Source organism: Larus michahellis, chromosome 9 (assembly GCF_964199755.1).
Source record: "Larus michahellis chromosome 9, bLarMic1.1, whole genome shotgun sequence".
Lineage (NCBI taxonomy): Eukaryota > Metazoa > Chordata > Aves > Charadriiformes > Laridae > Larus > Larus michahellis.
The window spans coordinates 30,879,175-30,901,168 of record NC_133904.1 but is presented as its reverse complement, the minus strand read 5'-3'; the positions used below and the strand labels follow the sequence as shown (position 1 = coordinate 30,901,168).

General features: G+C 46.3%; 1 protein-coding gene across 4 annotated transcripts in view; it reads left to right on the top strand.

Moving 5' to 3' along the window:
* FGF13 (fibroblast growth factor 13) overlaps positions 1 to 21,793 on the top strand; it is a 272,834-nt gene extending 251,041 nt beyond the window's left edge. For all 4 annotated transcript variants that reach the window (XM_074601703.1, XM_074601706.1, XM_074601705.1 and 1 more), the window contains 2 exons: positions 15,502 to 15,700; positions 16,948 to 21,793. In XM_074601703.1, coding sequence (XP_074457804.1) covers positions 15,502 to 15,700; positions 16,948 to 17,084 — 336 coding nt within the window. In that variant the 3' untranslated portion in view covers positions 17,085 to 21,793. The remainder of the gene's footprint in view (positions 1 to 15,501; positions 15,701 to 16,947) is intronic.
* Positions 21,794 to 21,994: the final 201 nt, after the last annotated feature.

Below are 21,994 nucleotides of genomic sequence, written 5' to 3'. Positions count from 1 at the left end.
CGGAGGAGGCCACAGAGATGCTCCAAGGGCTGGAGCCCCTCTGCTGTGAGGACAGGCTGAGAGAGTTGGGGGGGTTCAGCCTGGAGAAGAGAAGGCTCCGGGGAGACCTTCGAGCCCCTTCCAGTCACTAAAGGGGCTCCAGGAAAGCTGGGGAGGGACTCTGGATCAGGGAGGGGAGTGATAGGACGAGGGGGAATGGTTTTAAACTGGAAGAGGGGAGATTGAGATGAGATCTGAGGAAGAAATTCTTTGCTGTGAGGGTGATGAGCCCCTGGCCCAGGTTGCCCAGAGAAGCTGTGGCTGCCCCATCCCTGGAGGGGTTCAAGGCCAGGCTGGACAGGGCTTGGAGCAACCTGGTGTGGTGGGAGGTGTCCCTGCCCAGGGCAGGGAGTGGCACTGGATGGGCTTTAAGGTCCCTTCCAACCCAAACCATTCTGTGATTCTATGAAATCCTCTTCTCTCCAATACCTGGTATTAAAGCTCACTTAACCCATCTCATGTTGTGACGGGGACAGCCACTTGGGGCCACCTGGGGACAGCCTGTGCTGCTCTGTAGAGCCACAGCGTAGTGGGGTAGAACAGTCCTGCCGAGGCTTCCAGCAGAGCTCCCAGACTGGCCTCACCCCGACAGCATCACTGGAGGAGGAACAGTGCCAGCACCTCTGCAGCTCAGTTTGTGGTTTGGCAGGAGAAGCCTGGCCCCCCCCGTTTGCTTTGCTTTGTCTCTCACCCCTCTCCTCTCCCTCCATTTCCACCTGGGTCTTACCTCTGCCCGTTCCCAGCCCTGCCCTCGCCTCCCTGCTTTTCCCCTGCTGGCCTCTCCCCACCTGCAGGACCCCATCCCCAGCCGAGCACTGGTGGTGCAAGCCGTGGCATGCCAGCAGCTGTCTCCGGGCACCGCGGTGGCATGGGGCATGGGTCTCCTGCCCTGAGACGTTGCTCCTCTTCTCAGAAAGGACCAGAGGCTTTGTCCGAGCTGGGTCTGTGGTGTAGGAGTCAAACACAGCAGATCCATCCTCCCTTATCCTCTCTGGAGGGTAATTTATCTCAACTACGTTCATTGAGGACAGGAAAATCCTAGATTGACCCAGCTCCTAACTTTGGTGTTTCTTTTAAGTGCCTGAAGGTAGGTGAGATGAATCAGAGCTTGGACTTGCACACACAGGTCCAGATTTGGACTCAGATCCTCAGGGATATTTAGATAGATGAATCCCATTTGTTTCATTGGTAGTCTTACTTTGTTTCAATGGTAGAATTTAAATGGCATTTAGTTACCCCATTTGGTCTCCACAGGCTTTAACCTCAAAGCTTTCAAAGTCCAAGGATGTCCAAGGCGTCTTTCTTGCCAGCAGGAAAATTGCGTTTCTGAACTTGCCAGCACATATTCCTTGTGGCAGGTGATTCATCAGCATTTCCCTTGAATCCTTGGTCTGCTGTGCCTTCTCCCCTCAGCCTTTTTTGCTGCTTGTTAGGTGACACTAACAACGGGTGGCCCTGGACGGTGAAATGGAAGATCAACCAGTGGGCAAACTGAGAGACGGTCACCTTTTCTGATGGACAAGCTCACCTTTATACTTTGAATTGCTGCGGGGTTTAGCTCTCTGCCTGGCTGGCTGCAGCCAGCTGTTATTTGCTGGCTTGGAAACAGATAACCAGATTTTCGAAGCAGAACTGATCCAAAGCAGTTTAGATTCTCAAAAAAAAAAAAAATACAACAGTAGTTTTCAAACTAAGCTTTGGCCTCACCTTTGAGATTCCTTCTGTAGGGCAAAGCACAGCATTTGTTCATCTAGTGCCAGAAACTTCTTTGTTTTAACCGTGCTTAAAAGGGCTTTCTGTAGCAGAGATACAAGGGTTGGGTTTAAAATCAAGGTGCTCACACCGTTCAACTTTTTGTATGATTCAGGGACGGAGATTTCGCTGCACTAGAAGCCATCTAAATCCTTTCAGGAAGCTCCCTGTCAATTCAACAGGCAACACTGTCGGAGAAATTGAGATTGAGATGTTATACGTTCCTTGACTCAAAGTCTCGGGGAGCCTGAGAGACTTGCCGGTACAGATGTGTAAGCCAGGGAATGGTCGTGCCTATGTTTGAATTTAGTGTTTTGCTACTTTTTTCCCTGTGAGGCAGCTCAGAATGGCACCAGCTCTCCTACCGAAATACTGTAGTACAGAGATCTGCAGTGTTTGGCTCATGGAGCAACTGTTCCACGTCGTTCCCAGAAATCTGCGATTGCCGTCCAGGCTATCTTAGGTTAGGGTTTTAAATTGCACCTCCCAGAGACATTTGGGTGCTTTCCAAGTTTAAATTAGCTCTGCAAGTGTTTTACCAGGGACCCGTTTCTCCTCTGCCGCTCAGACCCTAGCAGCTCGGTGTCTCCCAAAAGTCTGGCTCCAGAATAATCTGTTCCACAGCCCAGGGGCGGCAGGGAGTCGTGAAACAGCCAAATGACAGACCCTCGCAAAGTCCAGATCACCGTGCGGGAAAGAAAACAGAGCTTTAGAAGCTTATCTCTGTGCTCAGGCTGCCTCTTGGAAGGATAGGGGTTCCTATTAGACCGTGTATTTGTTTTGGAGAAAGCTTCCCATAAATCACTGAAAAAGAAAGCGTGTATTCTTAACTTCATTAGGACAGTTGGAGGACCGTTAGGAGGACGTGTAATATTCATCTCACGTTAATGGCATAGCCATATCATGAAGCGAGGTTTCTAGGGACGTATTCAGGCTTAGCCGTGGTTCCAGCGCTGACCGTAACATGAAACCTCCCATTCCTCAAGCTCCGTGCTGCCAACTTGCTTGTTAGAGCAGTGCAGTGTTTTAAATGCCAGTGCATGACTCCCCCAAATTACCCCCAAAGCCGTATGTGCTCCTCATACCTCTGCCTGTTGCGGGGGAGGTTGGGCTCTGCTCCGCTGCACAGTTTTTCGTGGGCAAGGTGCTGGGAAACTTCCCCAAAATTTCCATTAATTTGACCCTCAGAGCATTGCTGATGAGAAATGCAGATATGTCATTTACTGAGAGAAATTCAGCCTGTTCCCTGTGCAAGTGCTCCTTCTTAGGTGGGGTGTTTATCTGCTGAAACAAATGTTTTCTGCCAGTCAGCATCAACTCTTAAATAAAGGGTCATTCTTACATCTCATCTACCTGGGATAATCCTTGATTATCTTGTTTTTTAAAGTTTTTTTGCCATCTGAAATCTCTCAAATCCCTTCATTAGCCTGCCACCTAATACAAACATCCCTCTGAGATCCTCTTAGTGGCATATGTTCAATAGCGTAATTTAGGGCAGAGGAATTCCAAAGAGCATCGCCGCTTTATATCAAGAAGCAGGCTTTGGCTGCCAGTAATGCCCTGGCACTGTCAAACTACCGAGGTCTGAAAAACATCCATCCATGGCATTCGTGAATAAATGGAATGCAGTAAATCAAACTCATCTGAAAAGGTCTCATTACCATTTGGTCATAGAGGGATGCTGGTTTGGTCACGGTGGAGCTAACCAGCTCCTTGAACCTGTGACATTCCCATTATTATTAAGCTTAATCACCTCGTAGCGAGCAAGTAAGCTGAATTAATAGTGAAAAATACCAAATAGCCTTGGTTTCTTACAGCAAGACATATATGTTTCTTTGCAGACTACATGAACGTTAAAAAACCAACCAAAATGCAGTAAAGCATTTTGGGGGAGTATTTCCCTTGCTCATAACGCATTTTAGATCAGGTCCTGAAAGAGTCACTGCTTTTCTTCAGTGTAATGACCTGCTTAACTTTCCTGACACTGACATTATCCGTGTTAAAAATTTAGCGTGCGGTTTAGTGCTTTGCAGAATAAAAACCTAATTAACAGGCCTATTAGTTTAGTATTAATATTTCGTATATCATATATTACATATATTATATATATTATATATATTTAAAAAAGAGCATTTTAGCATACAATGCCAGTCCAAATACTGCTGCATTTAGTACTTTACAGAGGTTTACAGCGGGTTCCCAAAACATGTTTGGTAGTATTGGTATAGGTGAGCATCTCCACGGCAGTGATTCCAGCCCAGGTGGTGCAGGGGCCGAACAGCAGCCGTCCGAGAGCCCACGAGGAATAACAGCCAACAGGACAAATGCCTTTGCCGAGAACTACAGCATAAAAGGACGGTATTGAATGCCAAAGTATCGGCTAATCCATAGCGCCATAAATATGCATCCGCATTAATAAAATATACAGGCCAAATGGCAGGGCTGTCCTTTGGTGCGGAATAGACTCTAAGCTGACAGTGAAGCACGGGCCTGTTTGATGTAATGTGGCATTATTTCTTCTGCTGCTGCTCACGCTGTTATTTATCTTCCACTTGCTGCTTCTCGCAGTCAGTGAGCAGAGGCAATTTCTAGCGTGCAGAAAAAGACCTCGTTGGGCAGCATCTGTCTCTAAGCACATAGAATCATAGAATCATAGAATGGTTTGGGTTAGAAGGGACCTTAAAGCGCCCCCAGTCCCACCCCCCTGCCCTGGGCAGGGACACCTCCCACCAGACCAGGTTGCTCCAAGCCCTGTCCAGCCTGGCCTTGAACCCCTCCAGGGATGGGGCAGCCACAGCTTCTCTGGGCAACCTGGGCCAGGGGCTCACCACCCTCACAGCAAAGAATTTCTTCCTCACATCTCATTTCAATCTCCCCTCTTCCAGTTTAAAACCGTTCACCCTCGTCCTATGGCTCCCCTCCCTGATCCAGAGTCCCTCCCCATCTTTCCTGTGTCCCCTTTAGAGACTGGAAGGGGCTCTGAGGTCTCCCTGGAGCCTTCTCTTCTCCAGGCTGAAGCTCGCCAACTCTCTCAGCCTGTCCTCACAGCAGAGGGGCTCCAGCCCTCAGAGCATTTTTGTGACATCCTTTGGGGCAGACCCCATCGTTCTTCTGCAGTGTCAGCCAGGTGGCCTGTGGTAGTTTGGGGACGTCCCAGCTGCGCTGAGGCTGGGCTTGTGGGGGACTCCCTGCCCAGCCTTTGGGTGGAGGAGCACTGCCTCCACCAGTTTGCCATCAGAAACGTAGGGTGGCAGCTCACCAGAGCAGCAGAGGACCAGGAGATCACTTCCACATGGATTCACCCGTCGTAGCTCGCAGTGTTTGGACAAACAGGCTTCCAGCCAGGTTGCAGGTTACCACAGAAACAGCCTTCCCTGTTATCACCTACTCCCACGGGAAGGACGGCAGCACTTGTTCTGACTGTTGTTCGTTCAGCTGCCCTTCCTCCAGAAAAGAGAAACCTTTGTTGCTTTCCTTTTTTCCATAGAATTTTAGGAGCATCCGCTGCTAAAAGGGTCATGTCCCAGCTTGTAATTAAACAGAGAGATTTAGAGCTTGCTGCAAACACTGATTAAATTATTGTTTTCCAGCACTTTAAGATAAATCTGCATGAATTCGTGGGTGACAGTCTGAAGGAGATCTCTTCTATCTCCTTACCCCGGGGCTGATGTCCTGTATCTAGGATAGAGCAATAAATCCCACACTCCTCCAATTAGCCCTGCTGCTTCTGCAGAGCTCCCTGGCGCAGGGAGAGCTGGACCACGAAAGCATCAGGGGATGCAGAGCTCCAGCACCGCTGCCCGTCACAGCTGCGGAGGCTGGGGTTGCCCCGATGCGGCCGTCATTCCTGCTAAACCCCCAGGGAACTGGAGGGATCCTTTTGGGATGGTACGGCCAAGGCATTCAACATGGCAGGAGAAAGGTTGTGCTGCCCTTCTCGCCCCTCTCTCCCAGGGGGTGGTTATCAAATGCTGGCCAAGCCACCTCGATCCAGCAGCAAATTAACCCCTGGCTGCCGCAGCCCCAGCAGCAGTGTGGGTTTCCCCCGCTGGCAGCGATCATGTAGACGAATACAAGAGTAAATGTGTAAAAGGGCTACTGGGACAGGGACGTGTTTTCTTTCCCGGCTGCTCTTGCCAGCTCGCAGACATCTCGCCCTCGCAGCGGCCGGGCTGTGACAAAGCGATGTCTCTTCATGCCACGCTCGTCTGGCTGATGGAGTGGCTTTCCCTCGGTGCGTCCTTGCTGCTGCTCGATGGAAGATACCAGGCTTTGCGTGGTTGCTCTGTCCCCATGTCCCACGGAGCCGGTGGCACACAAAGCCAAAGGGACAGCTGGCAGGCAATTAGCAGCTCAGGGGAACAAACCACACGTAGCTCGCTCCAGACAAGGCGGTTGTGGTGTCTCCTAAGGCTCAGGCTCCTCTTAGTCCTCCAGCATCTCATGCCACTGGCCACCTTGAGCGAATGGCAATGGGCTGAGGGCTTGGCCATTAAAACAAGCAGGACGCTGGGCTGCCTTTAACTGAAAGCAGAGCATGGGCCCTGTACTTCAAAAGGAGTTTTTCAACTTAAATATATATTTTTTTAAAGTAAAAAGTAATGCGTGACACACTTAAGCTGAGGACATTCTGCACAACAGCTGTGTCAGAGAGATTTGACAATGCCGGGATTTGATGTCAATTATAACTGCCAGAAATCTGATTGCTGTGGCTGGCAGGTTATCTGTGTAATAATGGGCATGTTATAAAATAGGTTGCTTAGCATCTTTGGGGCTCTCTGCTCTAGTTCTGGGGAAGAAAGCTGTCCTATCTGCCTTTTGCTTCCTTCTCCCTTCCTTCAATTGTTAAGCTTGGGTACACCGAACGATCAGAGGGTCAGAAATACCATAAAATTGGACCGTATTTATCAGAGACACAACTTAAAAGGCAGAGAACTTTTGTACAGATGCACAATCGTGAGGCTGAACAGCGAAGACGGTTTTACTTTGTCATAAGACAAATGACTGAAAATATCTTACCTCCGTTACGCAACTCAATGCCACAGCCTCTTATTAAATGTTGTCTTTCAGTTCTGGAAATGATGGAGGGAAAAAAAAAAAAATTGAAAGGATTCAGCGAAGGGTAATGAAAATGATTAGAGGCACAGAGAACCTTTCATAGGAGGAGAGATTTAAAAAGATTAAGCCCGCTTAGTTAAAACAAGAGATGAATAAGCAGAGACAGGGTAGAGAGATGTGGGGTACTGAATGGCACAGAAGAGGCACGCTGTGTGCTGTTTTCCAAAATTAAAAGCCGAGAGAAGAAAGCTGTAAAAAAAACTAAGAGAAGAAATGTGCTTACGATCAAAAAACAACAACGGACAGATTTTAAATATGTTTTCCACAGTGCTGGCTTCACCTGTGGAAGCCGCTGTTGCAGGAAACAGAGATAATGAGCTTAGGAAAATTATGGAAAGGATTGGCACTCTGGGGAAAATTGCGAGCCAACTGAGAGGAAAAGGGAATTCTTCTGGAGCTTTGAAGGGGAGCAGGATTCACCAGTTGGCGTGATCCCAAGGCTGCTGAAAGGAACCGCCAGCCTCGGTGGGTATTTGTACACTGCCCATGCTCTAGGTATGGATAGTTACCCACTTCAGGTGCCTTCGGTGATGTAAGATGACTCAATTTTTGTCCAGGTTGAGTAGGTGGGCTCTTTCCCAGCGCGTTCTCAGGGAGCACATCCTTTCCAACATCCCTGTTTTCTCTAATGGCCGTGCAGGTCGCGTATCGAGGCAGCTCTTGCTGACCTGCTCATGGTGCTTTGCTCAGCCAGGAAGGTTTAGTTCCTCTGCTTGACTCCGTCACACGGGAGGGAGCATCACAAGAAGTTGTAGCAGATCCAGGTCCAGCAAGTTCACTGCCCAAAGATGATGAGAGGCACATACCTAGAGAAGAATATGAGATCAGAGTGGGGAAGTACAAGGAAAAAGTGCAGGATACTTCCATCTCCCATTTTTCAACCTTAGTCAAAGGCTATAGTGGTGTTGGCCAGTCCTTGACCAACCCTGGGAGTGCAGTCCATGAATCAGGGGGCTTTATCATGCAATAAAAACTTTGGCTAGCCATTGAGAAAGTTATTCTAATCTTTTTTTAACACCAAACCCATGGTTACACTAGTAGAGAAGATCTCTTTCCGAAGAGGCTTAATTGCAGATTAATATGTAGGCTTCCCTTTACAGATCTAGAAGCAGTAACAGGACTTCTGTTTGTGGGAAACAATAAAAATTTGATATGATTTAAAAAACAGCTTCTAGGTAGTAGTAGGGTTCTATCACACGGACTTTCTCTGTCAGTCTGGTTTAGAGCCCTCAGACAACCTGATGGGCACCTTCTGCTTAATGAACTTTCCCAAGCTTCACAAAACAGGCAATGTTTAAAGAGTAGTTTCTTCCTTTTATTATATTAGAATTTCACTGATTTTGAACTGGGACTGGCAGGTCTGGTGCCCTGAAGCCACCAAAATTAAAAAAGGGTAGGAACAAGCATTAGAAGGTATTAAAATATTTATAGAGGACTTGATCATTCAGGAAATTGCAGAGGTTTGCCTGTACCACGCTTCCAGCATCGTCAGGGATGCACATGTTCAGGGCCGCTCAGCACTGATGCAAAAGAGGAGCATTTGGGGGCAAAGTGGGTCTTCTCTCTTCCTTATTCACATCAAGTAAATTACATCTCATGACTTTGTGGGCCAGATTAGGAAAGGGGCCTGCGTTTGACATCTGGGAGGTGTTCTCCTGGGCATCTTGCAGAACTTTTAAACCACATTACAGGCTTTCTCTAACAGGATTAATTTCCTCTGCGGTAATCAGAAGAGCGTCTTCTTTCTGTATGTATCATGCGTTAGTTCTCTTGCCCCAATTAAGGAGTGCTTTGGTTAATCAACACAGTCGTAGAAGTGAAGCATCACCAGAAGACAAGGGAACAATAATATGATCATGCAGAGTTCCTATCTCAATTAAATTTCAGCGTTGTTTGCAGCCACTGAGTCTTTTTCCCTGGGGTCATCAGGCAGTACATCCATTCCATGGGCAGAGCATGCTGAGAGGTGACGCACCACGCTTTAAATAGGTATTTATTGATGCGCCTAAATGCCACTTAAAAATCTGGGCAAAGATGACTTGGACAAGTTTTCGCAACTGAGTCACTGATAAGGCTAGAAAAAGAGTCATGAACAAAACTTAAACCACTAAATCTCCATATTTGTAATTAATATGTTTTCTGCTTCAGTTCACTGTGTGCGTTCTTTCCCCGAGTTTGCGCATTTGATTTGCTGTGCAGAGGAACAATGTCAAGGGAATAATTACAGGATCCTTTCAATGCTTTTCTCATAGATTCAGAGAATACCTAGTGACAACCTGAAATCTTACCCTGGAGACGCTGGATATCCAGCTGCTTCCTTGGGCTCCATTTTACTCTTTCTGGAGACTTTGTCCTAAATAAATTTACGCACCCCTGACAGTTTGGGTTTCACTTGATAAATTCCTGCTGATTGCTCTATCCCAGGCAATTCCATCCTATGGAGTAGTTTGGCATCACCCTCCCGGAAAATTGTGCCTTCCTATCCCTCCTGCCAGTAAGTAGGTTTCCTGATGAAAGAATTTAGTGTATCTTTTCTATATAATTTTGAATTTAATTTCTTCTTTACATGACCACATGGCCGCTAGACATGCCTTCAGATTGTAGCGAACTCAAGGGGAATTCCAGCCTTCAGGAAATTCCTGCTCAGCAGTAGGTTTTGGTTCAAGCAGCAGTTAGTTCAGCTTTGCAGCACCTCCTGAGGGCTTCGGGCTACCTACGGTGTCTTTGTGAGAACTCACCTGGAACAGACACAGCCAAAATCAAGCTCTGCACTGGTAGAGCATCTGTCTTCAAGAGCCCACGCAGCTTTTTGATGAGCACATCTTTTGCTGTGACTGGCAACTGTTGTGTACGGTGACGATTGCATGGTCAAATAGCCTTCCTAATTACAGGTCCTATGAGACCTGTACATATTCATATAGAATCATAGCATCATCGAATCGCCTAGGTTGGAAGGGACCTTTCAGATCATCGAGTCCAACCATCAACCGAACGCTGACAAAACCCATCACTAACCCATATCTCTCAGCACTATGTCTACCCATCTTTTAAATACCTCCAGGCATGGTGCCTCAACCCCTTCCCTGGGCAGCCTGTTCCAATGTTTGATAACCCTTTCAGTGAAGCATTTTTTCCTAATATCCAATCTAAACCTCCCCTGGTGCTACTTGAGGCCGTTTCCTCTTGTCCCATCGCCTGTTCCTGGGGAGAAGAGCCTGACCCCCCCTGGCTGCCCCCTCCTTTCAGGGAGTTGCAAAGAGTGAGAAGGTCTCCCCTCAGCCCCCATTTCTCCAGGCTGAACACCCCCAGCTCCCTCAGCCGCTCCTCACAAGACTTGTGCTCCAGACCCCTCACCATATATTGTGAGTTGCTCCCTCTGAAATCACTAGGATTCCTCAAAATAGGTGAATTTAAGCAAATTGGACGATACTGTGGGATTAGGAACTATCTGTGGGAACTGCAATATATCTGATGCAGAATAAATTGGTTCAAGATAATTGTAAGTTTCCATTCCCATAGCAAACAGCTTTTGGTGGCTTCCGGAAATACTGGTTTCTTCAGAGAGTCTTCCAACACTGGTGATCTAAAAGCTGTTATTTCTGATAGCGTTCAAGTTGAAGTATTCACATCTTGTGCTGTTGATATCACTGCACATTAGAGGGTGATGATCCAGAGGATACACCCCAGAACTTCACATGCCAAGATGGAGAAAATCAATCTCGGTTAATAAAAAAAGGCAGGCTTAGTGGCGCAGAAAATCACTACTCTGGAGCCTTAAAGAGGCTCCTTCAAAAATTCATGATTATAGAATGGAATCCTGGGCTACATTATGGTCCTGAAAGAGATCAGGATATGAAGGGAAAAAAATCCAATTTTCATTAAGTGGAGAAAATAAAGAATAAATCCCATATGCAGATATCGTCATTGATCCCATGGAATGTAATTATATGCTCGATATATAAGAACATTTTCCAAGTTTCCTCAAGTACCCCATACTTTTCCCAAATATTTTTCAAAGAAGTCAGTTATTTTTTTCTTCTTGTTTATTCATGGTCCTAGCACTAAACCCATCTGAATAAAATTTCTGATTATTCTGGTCAACTGCTGCAGGGTAGCTGCAGGACGGGCAACGTACAGACATTTAACAAACTCAGTAATGACCTAGTGACTTAAACTTACTACTCCATAAAATACTTGGTGATGTTCCCTGCTGATGGCACCCGTAATGCAAATACAACATGCAATAAATAGCAGAGAGGAAACATCTTTGCCCTCATACGTGCACTGTGCCTACAGCCATCCTGAATTAACTTCTAGAATATGACAGAAATCGGAAGACACTAAATACCTTTCTTTAAAGCGGATTTCCCATTTTCTGTCTAAGGGAAGTCTGAATTCCTCGGTCACGATCATTTGGGGGCCAGAAGAATTAATATTCTGTCCTGCAGTGTAGGTGGGTGTGATGGCTGATAATTTGGATGGTCTTTGGCTTTTGCACAATTAGAGCAGGAAGAATTCCAGCTTCACTTTTACAGTATTTTAGCTTTCAGCCTTGGCTTACCCGTAATGCAGTATCTGTATGGAAGAGACTGGATTATTTTAGATGTAATCTAGTCAGCTGCCTGGAAATACAGCCACTCTAAGTGTTTGCTACGAGGCCTTTTTACCAAATTATCATACACCAAATTATTCTTTTTTTTTCTTTTAATTATTTTTCACATATTTAATGCAGCTGCAGATCTATTCATGAAGGAACATTTCAGTAGTTCAGCTGATCAGCTCAAAACCAAGAAGAAGCTCCTGACAGTTTGTCTTCTTGCTTACTTAAGCATGGCTGAGTCATGACTACAGTGAATCCAGCACTTTCGTTAACTTTTATTTATTCATTCGTTTGTTCATTCATTGCCTTATTCATTGTTAGGGTGCATGTGTGAGGGGCTTGGGTGAGTGTGATTTACCATGGCGTGGGAGCCATCATCCCTGACTTCTGAGGTAAGCTGAGAAAGAAATACTGTTTCACACAAATACCCGTTTTTCATCTTTTGCATAACAAGATATTCATAACATTGGACGTCTCAGAACTCATTAAAATTATTTTTATTACAAAAATGGACAAAGAGGACAGCTGAGAGACAGGAAAAAACTGGTCTTAAAATTCAACACTTAATTATATTTAGAAATTTTTCAATAGGAATGACTATATGAGCTGGAAAAGATCGGGTTTAATTGGGGCACTCAGCCCTCTCCCAGCTTTAACTTGCACTTCCTCAGTATTTTATTGAAGAATTTGCCAGCAAAGATAACACAATGGCCACTTTGCACTTGCTGCTCTGCACTGTATTTTGAACCGATGTGCTGAAGGAAGCCCTGTCCATACCCAGTTGGGTTGGCACATGGACTTGCCACACAGAAAATTACCTTTTAATTGTAATACCCCCAAATCCGGAGCACAGTTGCTTAGCATTCGTCGTTCAGAGCTTCCCTCTGCAGTCCTCCCCCCGATTCTATTTTTAAGGAGTGGGAAGGACACAGGTTGGGTTGAACTAAAGGCAAGTGATGGGTGGGAACAAACGCTTGCAAAAGGTAAGCGACCGCTTAGTATTCAGGAGCAAGCAGAGCACTTCAGCTGCTGCAAACAGCTCACGTGGGATCAACTTCTCTTTGGCAAGGAGGATGGGTTTCCCACCATGCAGCACCTTTCTGCAGCTGCAGCCGTAGCTGAGGAATTAAACACACGTCAGTCGAGACAAAGTGGCACAATTCTGCACCAAGCTAGTCAGGTAAAGGAGGTGGGTCTGCTTTGGTGCCGGAAGAATTGTGAGGGAATTTGACACGGTAACTGAGGACGTTATAGAGAGGTGTCTTCGTTTCTGTGCCCCGCTGTTTGTCACGAGAATCACAGAATGGTCGGGGTTGGCAGGGCCCTCTGGAGATGATCCAGTCCCACCCCCTGCCAGAGCAGGGTCACCCACAGCAGGTGGCACAGGAATGCCTCCAGGCGGGTTTGGAATGTCTCCAGAGACGGAGACTCTACCACCTCTCTGGGCAGCCTGTGCCAGGGCTCTGCCACCCTCACAGGAAAGAAGTTCCTCCTTATGTTTACGTGGAACTTCCTGTGTTCCAGTTTGTGCCCGCTGCCCTGAGTCCTGTTGCTGGGCCCCACTGAAAAGAGCCTGGCTCCATCCTCCTGACACCCTCCCGTTAGATATTGCTCAGCATTGATGAGATCCCCTCTCAGTCTCCTCTTCTCCAGGCTGAACAGCCCCAGGGCTCTCAGACCTTCCTCAGCTGAGAGATGCTCCCTTCCGCTGACTATCTTCATAGCCTTCTGCTGGACTCTCTCCAGTAGTCCCCTGTCCTTCTTGAACTGCAGAGCCCAGAACTGGACGCAGCACTCCAGATGTGGCCTCCCCAGGGCAGAGCAGAGGGGGAGGATGACCTCCCTACACCTGCTGGCCATGCTCTTTTTAATGTCCTCCCGAATGCCATTGGCCTTCTTGGCCACAAGGGCACATTGCTGGCTCATGGGCAACTTGTGGTCCCCCAGGACTCCCAGGTCCCTCTCTGCAGAGCTGCTCTCCAGCAGGTCAGCCCCTAGACATGACTGCTGTGGCAGTTTTTGTTGAATCGTGGGATGCTCCAGGGAGGCGACTGCTGTCTGTGATGCTCGCGGGGGATGGCTGGTGTGCACCATCATCACAGCTTGCTATCACAAGCCTCCCAGCCAAGGGAAAAATGAGTGGTGAAGGGGTTTTTGGTGTCTTTCTTTCTGTCTCCCCACCGTTTCTGGCCCTCTGCTTCAAGGGACTCCGCCGGCTGTTGGCTCCTGCTGCTCGTACCGAGGTTAACTTGCTTCCTAAGAGAGCCAGAGTAAATGTTGTGGTTGTGTTTGCAATCTGACCCTCTGCCGCTGTGTACAAGCAGGCTTTTTGTACCCGAAACAGCTCCAAATTACTGTACATAAACCATAATCTTCCGGTGGGAGCACTGTAGTTTTCCATTTTGCTGCTAATTGGATGATACACATGCAATAGTCTTTGTTAACGTGGCTAGTGCTGGGCAGGGTACAGTGATGGAAGGCTTTTATTTAGAAATCTTGCAAAAATGCAGTGACTGTCCCTGCTTGACAGCAATTGAAACCAATCGTCAATTAACTAAATAACAGCCAATTAGCTTGAAGAAAAAAAGAAGGAAATTGCTTACTTCACATTCTTTGTTGAAGCAAACGCCAGTCAGAGGATGGGAGGTTTTTTTCTTTCTCCTATGAGAAGCGAAAATGGCAAAAGATGTGCAGAAAATGCAGTGGGTTTTTTTTTTTTTTTAAATACCATCTTTTTCTCACACAAGAATATTTGAGAAACTAAATAAGAACATCTTAAGCGCCTGAGACATTTAATTTCCTTTCGTTTTTTTAAACTCAAGATCACAATCATTATGCAAGCACAATTTTTCCTCCTTCCTTTCGCGCCGCTGTAGGATACTTGAAGCACAAGGGCAGCTCCGCTGAAGCTGGCTGCCTCTGCAAGGGAAAACCGGCAACCAGCTGCCTGCTGCGCCGTGCCACGACAGGCAGGATTGGGATATTAACATCCCCGTCAACAGACCAAGCTCTTCCTCTTTCACATTTTATGGACTTTTAGGGGTCCTTAGGTGAGATATGGTCAGAACTTGGGATGTTAGAGACCCTGCAGCACCTGGAGGCCTTGGGAAGCAGCTGAGAGGTGCTGTCAGGACTGGTGTTTCGGTCTTAGCTCCCTCCAAAACCCATGTTTCATGTCTGTGTCCTTTCCTGAATATGGGCAGTAGTGCCAGCAGGTATTGATTGAGTCGAGAGCATTGCACAGGGGAAACCATTGGCAGGAAGAAAAAGTCTCTCCTGGATTACTGCTCGTTATTTTAACTGCTAGCCCAACGCCATCTCCCCAAAAGAAGCAGTGCAATTCGACATGAAGACTAGAGCTTCCGTAAAGATCCCGTACACTTTCAGCTGTGTACTGTTTAACTCTTGCCAACCCCAGGGCAGAGGCTAATGTCTGCGTTAGCCTCTTTCAGTGGCTGATAGGCTGGGCAGAGAAAGAGCACAGGTCAGCCCAAAGAGGCAGCTGCCACAAACGAACTGAATATTGCTGGGTTAGTAAGAGACGACCGTTTACTCATGGCATCCTGGCTTTGAATTTTTATCACGCTTTCCTCCTAAGCAGTAAAGGCCAGGAGTTAATGCACAGAGGCATTACATGGCCTCGCTTCTCACCCGTGGGGCTGGAGCACAGCTGGTCCTGTGGGGCTGGCATCAGGGCTGGGTCTGCCTCCTGTTCGTTACTGGCATTGATCAATAATTCTTCACTTAGACATTTTACTCCTTGTTCAAAAAGACTTTATTATGCCACTTTGAGCCGCTCACGGCGTCATTTCACAGGTTTCAAATTGTGTTACGCTTCTGTTAATACTTTCAGGGCCCGTGTTTCATAATTGGATAGCGCAGGGTGAGAAGTATGTCTTTTAACCATCGGGAAAGCAATGAATATTGGATGCTTTTTCATTAACCGATGTGAGATTCAGCACTGCACATATTGATCTGTTATTTTCTTACAGGAACATTTTACACCTGAATGCAAGTTCAAAGAATCAGTATTTGAAAACTACTATGTGACGTATTCTTCAATGATCTACAGACAGCAACAGTCTGGCCGGGGTTGGTATTTGGGTCTTAACAAAGAAGGAGAAATAATGAAGGGAAACCATGTGAAGAAAAATAAACCTGCAGCACACTTTCTTCCAAAACCATTAAAAGGTAATTGCTTGGGTTTGCTCTGTCTATCTGAACTGACATTGTCTTGTGTCAGAGATGTTTAATTGCTGTGCATACATATTTGAAGGGTTCAGCTACTTATAGGAGTATAATGTTCTGTGACACACTGTTAATGTAACCAGAGCTGCTTTTTTTAGGTTTCTCTGCGTTATCTCTGCATTTCTGTAATCTAACCAAATGCACATATTAGTTCCTTTATGCCCAAAGTCCACAGTGTATCCATTACAGATAACGAAGGCTTTATCTGGAATGGCTCAAGCATCTGCTCACAGGCCATCAGCAACTTGCTGTGTGGCTTGTCAATCTGTGCTTTATGTTCCGAGATGTTTGTTTGTCTGTTTTTGCCTGAGATAAATCTCTGATGTGCGGTGCCGCAATTAATGTGGCATCAGCATATGACATTAAAGGCAATAATGCATGTGGCATAGATATACCGCTGTGTATGAAAAGCCAGGACCTAGACTCACCCCAGTTATCCAAAGGATCTGAATCAGGACTGTGGTCAGACTTGGCTTCCTCTTTGGTCAATGCAAAGAGGGAGATCTCAGTCGATGTATGGAGGTTCTCCTTTTCTCCAGAAGAACTACCTTCCATATGCCCTTTCCTTAAGAGGAATGAAGCCGCCTACTTCTGGGCTATGCTCTTAGGTAGCCGTTTAAGGCAGTGTCATTTCAAAATCAGAGAGGATATTTCAAAGGTGTCTAGCCCTGGGTGGATGCTGGACTGGTTTGGCAGTCTACATTTAGGACTAGGTGTTAGGCACCTGATGTCAAGGTTGATCCTCACTTCTAATGCGTGTGAAAACAAAGGAAACAGATGACTGAAAATCCATTTTCACACCCACCTGCTTAGGCTACGTGTACAAGTAACAGGTCAAATCACAGCTGTCGACAGCGCTGCTTCACTGTTAATAAGGAAATGTTGATTTATAGCAGCTTAGGTCTATCCTGCAGAGTTTTGTAAGTGCGGTGGGTAGGTTGGGTGATTTAACTGGGAGAGGGAGGGAGCTCTGGTTTTTCCCTTCTCTAAACTGTCATTGCCTTGAAGAGGACCTCAGAGGCTCTTAGTGTTTGAAATGGAAGAGGTCCCCTTGCCGTGTTTCTTTCATTCGCTCCTGACACTGCATGTTGCTGAATCAAAAATCCCGACATTTTGCCGCCGGACTTTGCACCCACAGACCGAGCAGCCCGTAGCGCGTGCTGACATGCCACCTCTCTTTTGCTTTGCAGTGGCCATGTACAAAGAGCCTTCTCTCCACGATCTCACAGAGTTCTCAAGATCTGGAAGTGGGACCCCAACAAAGAGCAGAAGTGTTTCAGGAGTGCTAAATGGGGGTAAATCCATGAGCCAAAACGAGTCAACGTAGCCAGGTTCAGGCAAGCCAAGTGCTCTCTAAACAGAACCTTACCTCTGGATGCAGTTGAATTCTTACTAGCAGTCTTTCATCCAAATGTTCAATTGCCCAGGACAAGCCACCGAACTTGCATAGGTCACTCTTTTATCAGCCATTAGATCTACTGGTTGTCAAAGGATATACCCCAATAATGTAGAATATGCTTGTGCATATCACAAGGCACTTGGATAGCCAGCAAACATACCTGCGGAATAAATCTCGGAGAAGAAATGTCCAGCTCTTTCTCTCTCTCTCTCTTTTTCTGTCTCTCTTTCTCTCTCTCTCTCTCTCCTATGCTTTGTGGAATACGAAACAAAAACATTTCACAGCATTCACTGCTGATAAGAATTTGCTTTCCAACTCAGAAAAAGACCACTTTTGCTCTTCAAAGGAAATTTTAATGCTTGTATGTTTTATAGGGGCAAACAAAAAACAAATATGTAAACTCTGTTGTTTCCTTGGCTTACCGTTTTATATCTAAGGCTTGATAAAAAATGTATCCTTTAATTTGGAATAGTGCAACTTTTTGATTTCTGAACTCCAATGGGTCTTTAAAGCTATGTCTTTAAAAAAATAATTTAAAAATCAGGGTTGGAACTGAGAGTTGGTGTCTCAGGCTCAAGCAAACAGTGTTCTTGTGGTTTTAAACACAATGAAATATAAATTTTTATAGATTTGTAGTTTCTGGTAAAGTTCTTGTGCTAACCCCAGTCTGTAGGAGCTGAGTTGTTTTGTTATCCCAAGTGGAAGTTACCAGAAAGGGATAAAATTATCCTCCAGTGTAGATTTCTCTTAATTCCATTTTGTGTGTCATGTTAAACTATTGTTGTGGCTTCTTTTCTAAAGACAGAAACTGTGGAATTAAGGTGACTTAATTTTTTTATAAGAAACGTCTTATTTGTAAAAGTCCTTCTTTCACTGTAACGGGCACGTGAATATTGTGTAGGAGGAAGCGTTAGGACAGGTTACCCCTAAACAACATATACTTATACATGCTATTGGAAACAATTGTTTAAAAAAAATGTAGTTAGGTTTCCATTTAGGTCATCATGTCTGTTGCATGGGAGAAAGTTGGAATATTGGCATAGAGTTGCATGATGTGTAAGATTTTGTGCATTAATCATCGTTGGATTCTGTGCTCCAAAACTGACATAGTTCCGTACAGGCAGCTTTCTGCCTCGTACGAAAAGAGTTGTTTATTATTTGTTGTATACACAACCATGCACTGAATAAACTATTTATATTAAGATGTACTTTTTAAAAAAGCTGGTTTGATTATATGATGTACATCCATGATTAATTTCGAGGGAAAGGGTTGGCAGTTAAATTATAATACTGTAATTAATGTTCAAAACGTTTCTATGTAATGGGTTATTCCCCTGTAATGCTGTATGCTATACAAATGAGAACATGTTGTTTCTTTTGGATATTGTTAGAACTGGTCTTATGTCCCCAGCCGAGATACTCAAAACATAGTGACGATTAAGTGCCGCAAAGTCTTGGTGACGGAGCCCCAGTGAATTGCACTCCTCTGCTTTGATCTTCTCCAGCTTCTCCGTGTCTGCCCTCCCTGTTAGACTTCCTTTAGTGCAGCCACGTAGCGCTGCCTCACAGCACACCTCCCCACAGCCCAGCGGGTCCCAAAGGGGGCCGGGAAGTCAAGCACTTGCTCCTACCAAGGTGGCGCCTTGAGGATGCTCGGAGGTTGCTGTGTGTCACTGCAGGTACCCTTTAGGGGCCAGCTGTATCTGGTCTCGAGGGAAAAGGCTCCTGTGCCTCCTGCCTTTCTGCACATGCTCTGGAGAGAAAATGTCCCTCTCCAAAAACATCAGTGAGAACTTTCCTCATCTGTAACATCCAGGCAGCTCTGACAGGTGAGCTTCACTCATCAAGGTTTATGAAGGTGTGTAGATATAGGACGAGGGGTAATGGTTTTAAACTGAAAGAGGGGAAGTTTAGATTAGATATGAGGAAGAAATTATTTCCTGTGAGGGTGGTAAGACACTGGCTCATGTTGCCCAGAGAAGTTGTGGATGCCCCTTACATGGAAATGTTCAAGACCAGGTTGGATGGGCCTCTGAGCAACCTGGTCTAGTGGGAGGTGTCCCTGCCCAGGGCAGGAGGTTGGAACGAGATGATCTTCAAGGTCCCTTCCAACCCAAACCATTCTATGATTCTATGATTCTAATATAAGGTGCTTCAAAAAGTCCTAGGAGGAACAAGTTTTCACCATGGGTGGCAGAAGAACTAGTTCTGGAAGGGAATAACGGAAATGGAGGCAAAAAGTGTCGTATGAATGTCAGCCTGAAATTAAAATGAGTTATTCTGCTGTCTGCTCTCTGTGCCTCCCACTTGACCAAGCTGGAATTAGACCTCAGACCAGGCTGGGACAATGTTTTTTTTTAAGGTTGGATCTGAGAGAGGAGGGAAGGAGATTATATTTCAGATCAAACCCCCAGATTTGTTTTGTGGCAAATAGTAGGCAAAGAGCTTTGGCTTGCTGAGCTCCCATATTGAAGCACGGTGTTGCCTGTCCCTCAGAGGGCCTGGGGATCCTCAGCTCACCCCTTTCCAAAGGGTGAAGAAGGTGGGAGCACAACCAGTGCCATAGAAATCCTTAAAAATTGTGGAGGTTGCCATGATTGCTCCAGAGGTTTTGATAACTCAGTGCGTCTGGAGCATCCTGGAGTTCCCTTCAACTAATTGGAGTATGCCCTTGTGGAACACCTCTCTTAACCCTCCCAAGCCCATACATCAAATTATTGGGGTGCATGTTCCAAAAAAGGAGTCCGAGTGCCTTAGGAACATAAAACCTGATTAAAAAATAGACATATTTGTGGCAGAGCTAGGTCAATGCTGAGCTTTATCTTTCCTAAAGGTAACTGGAGGTCTGCTGCTTTGCTTTATAACTGCAGTCTTACTGTTGTTCCCCACCCCGAGTACCTCCAACCTTGAAGGTCATCTGCAGTGAAAGAAAAATGCTCATCTCACAAATTGTCCCTTCTGAAATCTGTAGTCTGACCCATCTTTCGTACTGACATTGGCATCAGCTGTGAGCGTTCACTGCTAAGTGCCTAGTTTCAAAGGTTTCTTAGATACCAAGCTAAGAAAGGTCACTCTTGGATTAAAGATGAGGAGAGAGATATGGTGATAGATGACCTATAAACAGGTGTTTCTGACAGTTACATGAAATTTCTGACAAACCCGTTCCAACAATAGCTTTTCCTTCAGCTTATTGTGGACTCATGGGGGAATACTCTTGGTAGGGTCCTGATAGTAGACAAAAGCTCATGTACGCTATGGGCAAAGCAGGGGTTTACATGTAGCCTCTGGAGCCATAGACTGAGATTTAATGAGGAGAAATAGAGTTAAATGAGCCTTTGCAGACAGTGAAGTGACAGTGATATTGTGACCCAACCAGTCTTGGGTAGACAAGAATGTGGCTTCAGCAGAGGACCAGATTTAGGAGCCAGACTCTGGAGTATTTATTTATCCTTCAGCACCCGTAAATTAGAAAGTTAAACAGATGACTCCTGGATAATAGCTTCCTTTAAGAAATCTGCTAGATGTTGGAAAAACGCCCATATTGGTTGTCTATCAAGAAAAGTTATAGCCGCTGCTCAACCCACTTTGCTCTGCCACAGCTACAGCAGCAGAGTGCAGTAAGATGCACACCTGGAATAAGGACAAAGCCCAGGGGCCAGTGTGAAACCAAACCCCACGCTGGCCATGAGCCACTAACCATCTGGAGAAGGTTTGGTCCCAGGCCCTTGTGTTATTGCCAATGTGGTGGTTGATTCCTTTCATCTGCCGCTTCTCTTGTCCCTGCCTCTCCACCGCTGCTGCCCATGTTCCATGGGGCTGGAGTTGGCTCAGGAGGTGCAAAAGCGTCACAGCAGCTTTCTGATTCACCTGGGCTTCACTGGGCAAAGCCCTGAGCCACCGCAGGGGCTTGTGCGGAGGCCTTACAAAAGGCTGACAAATCCTCCCCGCCAACCCAAACGAAAACAGGTCACCCATGAAATCAGGAGGAATACTGCCAGGAGCACAACTGTTAGGAGACAAAATTGCTACCTTTTTGTGATCCACCTGTCAGAGCTGCTTTCTCGGAGGTCTTTGGAGGGGGTTCAGGCATTGCCTGCTTGGTCTGGTTTTGGGGTGAGGGAGGGTGGGAAGAGCTCTTCTCTGTACCACAGAGAATCTTTCTTTCTTTCTTTTCCTTTTTTCTTTGCATTTACCTCATGCTACCTCATAGCATGGTTGTATCTCCGTAGCCGCTTGCTCAGCCATGTTCATCGCTGGCACGATGGAAGACAATTCCCTACTTGGGGAAAATATCTCCAAGTTATCCCAGGGAAGAATGGTGCCCCTTCTGCAGCACCGTCTGCTGTCCCCACCGCTGGTTTCCAGCCCACGGGCCAGGTTTTCCAGTGGGATAAAGACGGTTGTAACGAGCTCAGGGATGCTGTGGTACGCCAGGCCTCTCCCCAGCTGAGCACCAGCACGAGAGCCAGGTCTGGCAGAGCTCTGCTGTGTCTTGAGTATCTCTGCGTGGAGACCAGAGCCAGCTCTAACGGGTTTAAATGTCTCCCTGACATATCCGTGACCAGGACACTTTTGCAGGACAGAATCTGTACATAACAACCTCCTATCTTCTAATAAATAACTCTCTCTAAAACAGGCTCCCTCTTGTCTGGGCTCTGATTTTTATCACTGCAGCTATTTAAAGGTTCTCCACTCCAGCACTGGTGCACTGTGCCATTGCTTAGCTTTCACTGAATTACAGAATGGTCGGCGTTGGAAGGGACCTCTGGAGATGACCCAGTCCAGCCCCCTGCCAGAGCAGGGTCACCCACAGCAGGTGGCACAGGAATGCCTCCAGG